The 5347-nt window shown below is 50.1% G+C and overlaps 1 protein-coding gene across 1 annotated transcript; it reads left to right on the forward strand.

Moving 5' to 3' along the window:
- The first annotated feature begins 494 nt into the window (after nt 1–494).
- LOC104162728 (keratin-associated protein 10-6-like) lies at nt 495–1820 on the forward strand. Its single transcript, XM_009701535.1, has one exon. It carries the CDS (start codon nt 495–497, stop codon nt 1818–1820), a length of 1326 nt encoding a protein of 441 aa, XP_009699837.1.
- Nucleotides 1821–5347: the final 3527 nt, after the last annotated feature.

A 5347-nucleotide genomic window follows, 5' to 3' on the forward strand; every position in this document is an offset into this window, starting at 1 on the left:
CTGTCCTGCTACGGCAGATGTGGCCAGAGGTTGAGAGCTCGTTTTTGGGCTGGGCCTTTTTCTCAATGTATCGACAAGAGATCAGAGGCAGTCACCAACCTAAAGCAGGAGAAAATCGGATTAATGATTGAAAGACAGCTCTGAGATCAGCCGTTCCTCTGCTGACCTCCAAGATCTGTTCTCTGCCGTGGGGGTCCAGGTGATGGGAAGGGAGTTGCGGTCTGTGGAGATGTTTAGTGCTAGCTGTCTCTGAATTTCCCCTCTGTTTTGACTTAGTGCTGTGTTTTAGAGTTAAAAATGATGGGTTGGGTCCTCAGCTACTGTCGGTGTGGTTTTGAGACTAGGGCACAGGTGGGACGTGTCTCCGGCACCCTGTGAAGGGAGCCAGTCCAGCGGCGCAGGCGGTGGCAGGACTGTGAGAAACTCAGTGGGTGCGGGTCCTAAAGGCTCTGCTCTCTCACGTGTCCTTCCAGTCCTGCCAAAGCCTCACCGAGATGTCGTGCTACCTACATCAGTGCCTCCCACCAGTCTACCAGGAACCCATCCCCATCAAGTGCCCGCCGATGCATACTGCCAGACCTCCACCGGTGCCTACCTGGCACTCGACGCTGTGCACCCCACAGTATGTGACCCCTCGCATCCCCCGGCAGCGGATCATGTCCTCCAGCTTCTCCCAACAGCAGTGTGTGACCCAGTGTGTGCCGCGGCAGCAGTGTGCAACCAAGGGTGTGCCGCAGCAGCAGCGTGTGACCCAGCGCATCCTACAGCAGCCGTGTGTGACTCGGTGTGTGACAACCTGCGTGCCGCAGCAGCGGTGTGCGACCGAGGATGTGTTGCAGCAGCCTTGTGTGACCAAGTGTGTGCCGCAGCAGCAGTGTGCGACCAAGAGCGTGTCGCAACAGTGTGCAACCAAGCGTGTGACCGCCTATGCCCCCCAGCAGCAGTGTGCAACCAGGTGCAAGACCACGTGTGTGCCACAGCAGCCGTACCTGACCAAGGGCATCCCACAGCAGCAGTGTGCGACCAAGTGCATCCCCCAGCAGTGTGTGACCACGTACGCCCCGCAGCAGCAGCAGTGTGCAACCAGGTGTGTCACCACGTGTGTTCCACAGCAGCGTGCGACCAAGTGTGTCTCGCATCAGTTTGTGACCTCTTGTGCCCCACAGCAGTGTGCCGCCATGTACGTCCCGCAGCAACGTGTGACCAGGTGTGTGACCAAGTGTGTCCCGCAGCAGTGTGCCACTGAGTGTGCTGCCATTTGTGTCCCACAGCAGTGTGCCACCAAGGGTGTCCCACAGCAGTGTGAGACAGCTTGTGTCCCACAGCCATGTGCCACCAAGTGTGCCCCACAGCAGTGTGCCACCAAGGGTGTCCCACAGCAGTGTGTGACCAAGGGTGTCCCACAGCAGCAAAGTGCCACCAAGTGTGTCCCACAGCCGTGTGCCACCAAGTGTGTCCCACAGCAGCAGTGTGTGACCAAGGGTGTCCCACAGCAGCAGTGTGCCACCAAGTGTGCCCCACAGCAGCAGTGTGCCACCAAGTGTGTCCCACAGCAGTGTGTGACCAAGTGTGCCCCACAGCAGTGTGCGACCAAGTGTGCCCCACAGCAGCAGTGTGCCACCAAGTGTGTCCCACAGCAGTGTGTGACCAAGTATGCCCCACAGCAGTGTGCCACCAAGTGTGTCCCACAGCAGTGTGCCACCAAGTGTGTCCCACAGCAGAGTGTGACCCAATGCGTCCCGCAGCAATGCCAGTCAGGTGGAGTAAAAATTTCGAGCCACTCTAAAAAGTACTGCTCTGCATCCAAATGGCCCTGGTAAAAAGAAGCGGGGGAAAGGAAGGTCCATGGAAAAAGAAGGAGGTACAGCTTTGGGGCAGGGGTTATTTATCTCCTTGTACCACCTGCCAACTAGTTCCTATTGCTTAAGTCTGCTTTATCTCTGTTTTCCAATACTTCCCCCATAGCTCAGCTCTATTTTGGGCCAGGGTGTGATATTATTTCCATAGCTGCACTCGAGGTGCCTGTGGTTTGTTCCTTTATCTGCTACAAGGCATAGTTTAGTGGGATGCTATTAAGTTCTCACCTAATTGAAAAGAATAGTAATTAAAAAAAAAAAAAACAAACAAAAAAACACCAAAACCAAAACAAAAAACAAACAAACAAAAAAACACACAAAAAAAGGAAATAGAAATGTCTAAGGAGTCCAGCTCACGACAGCATCAAGAGGACTGGCAGTGCGGCCGGGGGAGGGCTGGCCCGTGCCCGGCTCTGGGTTTAGTCCTGGCCTTGGGAGACAAAGTTCAGGTTAACTTGGATTCCACAAAGCTGTGAGTTCTCCAAACCAGCTGTTTTCACTCGCAGATTTGGAAGCCAGAATTAAATTTGCTAAGCAAACGGTATACGAATCTTACTCCAATGGCCTTCGTTTCGGAAGGTGACCAGAAATCCCTGTTGCTTTAAAACACTGACACGGCACCGACTTCAGGAAAGTCCCCAAAGAAGACAGGATTTCTGGCTCAGTGAAGTCGGTCCTTGCTGAAATTTCATACATGAAAGTTTTTATTCACTTGGTTGCTTTAATTAATATGGAAAGCACAACTTGAAACAAAAGAAATTCTTCGAAACAATATTGAAAGTTGTAGCACGACTATTTTATAAACGTTTGAGCTATAAAAGCAATTAACTATATTCTTTATGCTGCCTGAAGATGTGTACTCTATACTGTATTGAAAACAAACCATATATATATATGTATGCTTATACATATATATACTTAAATAAATATAGTCTGACCTCAGATCAAATATCTTGTCTTTTTGCCCTCTGGTGATTCTTCTTTATTAAATAGAGTGAACTCCTGTCTGAAAAATACAAAAGTCCTGTCATATGCCCTATCATTAGGAAAATGAGTAGTAGCTCACACTAAGTAGATCATGTGTATTTGGAGGGCAAAACCAAGCGTTGCAAGACGAAGAGGAGGGTGTGACCGGGGCTGGGACGCTGCCCCACACCCTGCCCTCCTCCACCCTTGCTGGGTGACCTTGGGGTGCCACCATGGGCTGCCCTCTGAAGGCAAGAAGGTGTCCAAGACCTGAGCATCTAACACCGTCGAGGTGGCATCTGGCTGCTTCCCCAGGGTGCTCGGTGGGTCATGGGGGAGCAGACCCTTTTGACATCTTCTCCCGAATGTCCAGGGATGATGCTTTGGCCTAGAGAGGCACCGTGCAAGAACTGCAGTGACTGTGGTCCTCCTTCCAACTTGTAGAGCCAAGGGATGCTCTCATAACCCAGTGTTTCATGTTCCCTTTAAAACCAAGAAATGAGCAGTGGTGTGACCTTCTGAGGAGCTGTCATATCATTGTGGCTTTCCCATAGGAGCCAGAGCCCAGGGGATCATTAGGAAAATCTTCCTGGGTGTTGGGTGGCCGGGTGGCACAGGACCTCATCTCACAGGGTGAAGCGGCCACTGGAGCATGGGGTTTGTTTTGGAAGTGGTTGCGATGGAGCCTGGTTCTGACCCTGTCTCTGACTCACACCGTGCCACCAAGGGACCGCAGTGCAATGTGCCTCAGTTTCCCTTGTGCTTAATTGGGAATAATAATAGCCCCCGCAGTGATGTCCCATGTGCCACTGTGCGTCTTTCTGAGTTGAAAGGACTTTACAGATGCTAATTAAGAACATTTGGATGACAGGGCACGATGTTATCATCGGGTTAATATTTTGCTACCTGAACTAGAAACACTAAACTGAATATTAGCATTACTTGACGGCTACTTGATCTGAAGCTTGCCCAGGATCTGGATTTATGGAGCTTATAAAATTGTATTAATCTGCTTACCTGCTCTCCGACGCCAGTTTGCTTCCTAAAACCCCGGGTCAGGTTGTTTAACATTAAAAAGGGCGTTGTAGTTCATGGGAGTGAAATGCAATGAAAATTAGAGCAATCCGGGTTGGATTCAGTGCTTTTGTCTTCAGCTGTGGAAGAGAAGATAAGCCTGGAGAAAGCATTTTTATCTTCAGTATTTGTAGCTCTCGAAATTTTGGCATGAACAGGGTAAACATGCCCTTTGCCTGTATTTTTTTCTATGATACTGAGGGAGACTTTTTCATTGGAAAAGCAGAAATGTAAATAACAAAACTACCTTGAGGCTTCTGGATTTTCCAGTGAAAACAGAAATAGAAAACTTACTCAGTGGCTCATAAGCCAGAGATCAATATTCTGCTTCAAATCGTGGAATCATAGAATCATTTAGGTTAGAAAAGACCCTTAAGATCGTCAAGTCCAACCATAAATGTGACACTGCCAAGACCACCGATAAACCACGTCCCTAAGCACCACATCCACGTGTCTTTTAAATACCTCCAGGGACAGCAACCCAACAGCATCCCTGGTGTTTCATATCGGTGCGAAATGTTCCACCTACTCCCTTAAAAGTTAACTTATTTCACCTCTTTTTATTTCAATGTGTTGGACCTCACCTGAATTCCCAACATGCTGGAACCCAATTCATAGGCGTCAGACTTGCATTAAAGGAAAAAAAAATGCCAGGGCCTTCACTTATGCAGGCATGACTACCTAAAAATGCGTTCCTCCTGTTGGCACTTACGCTTGTGCCACTGTTAAATTTCCCTTGGGTTTATTTGTGGCGTAAACAGGGAACCAAGGGAGGGATGACTGGTGCAAAGACTGTGCAGCGGAGCAGGAAATGTGATTTCTGTTTTCAGGACACGATTCCGGTTTGATTCAGTCGTCTTTCCCTGGGCTGCCCCAGCGCTCCTGCTCAGCCCTTCTCCCCTTTGTCGTGTCGGAAAAGCATCACCTCTTTCAGCAGGTTATTCACTTCACGCAAGTCCCTTTTAGTAGCCGTCTTGCCCTTAGCCCAAGGCTTTCTCAGTCGCAATCATCCATCCCTTCCCTGGGTTCCTCGTATAAATGAAGGAAGTCTGCATGCCACAGTAATTATGGCCTGCAAAAAGTCGCCAAGAGTCCTTCCTGGACGGTGTTTTCAAAGGCACTGAAAGGACTTATGGATGCTGCTCCCAGGGAAATGAGGAGTCCCTTGAGCAGTCCCTCTGGTGACCTCAACTGCCATCTTTTTCTGGGTGGAAAGGTGCATTTTAAGTGGTCTGGATTTCCGATGGGCAGGCAGGGATGCTTTGGTACCCTACATGGGGATCCATAGCGTGAGGGCCATGAGCAGCCCCGGCACAGGGTGTCCTTGCCCTGCCGGGGTCTTCGCTAGTTCGGCACATTGAATCAGGAGATTCCCCTTCACGGAGCTCACAGGGAAACCAGATGTCCTGGCAGTGCCGGGTGGTGATGGCGGCCCTGCAGAGCGAGGACAG

The sequence above is a fragment of the Cariama cristata genome, unplaced genomic scaffold, assembly GCF_000690535.1.
Source record: "Cariama cristata isolate BGI_N322 unplaced genomic scaffold, ASM69053v1 scaffold4776, whole genome shotgun sequence".
Classification (NCBI taxonomy): domain Eukaryota; kingdom Metazoa; phylum Chordata; class Aves; order Cariamiformes; family Cariamidae; genus Cariama; species Cariama cristata.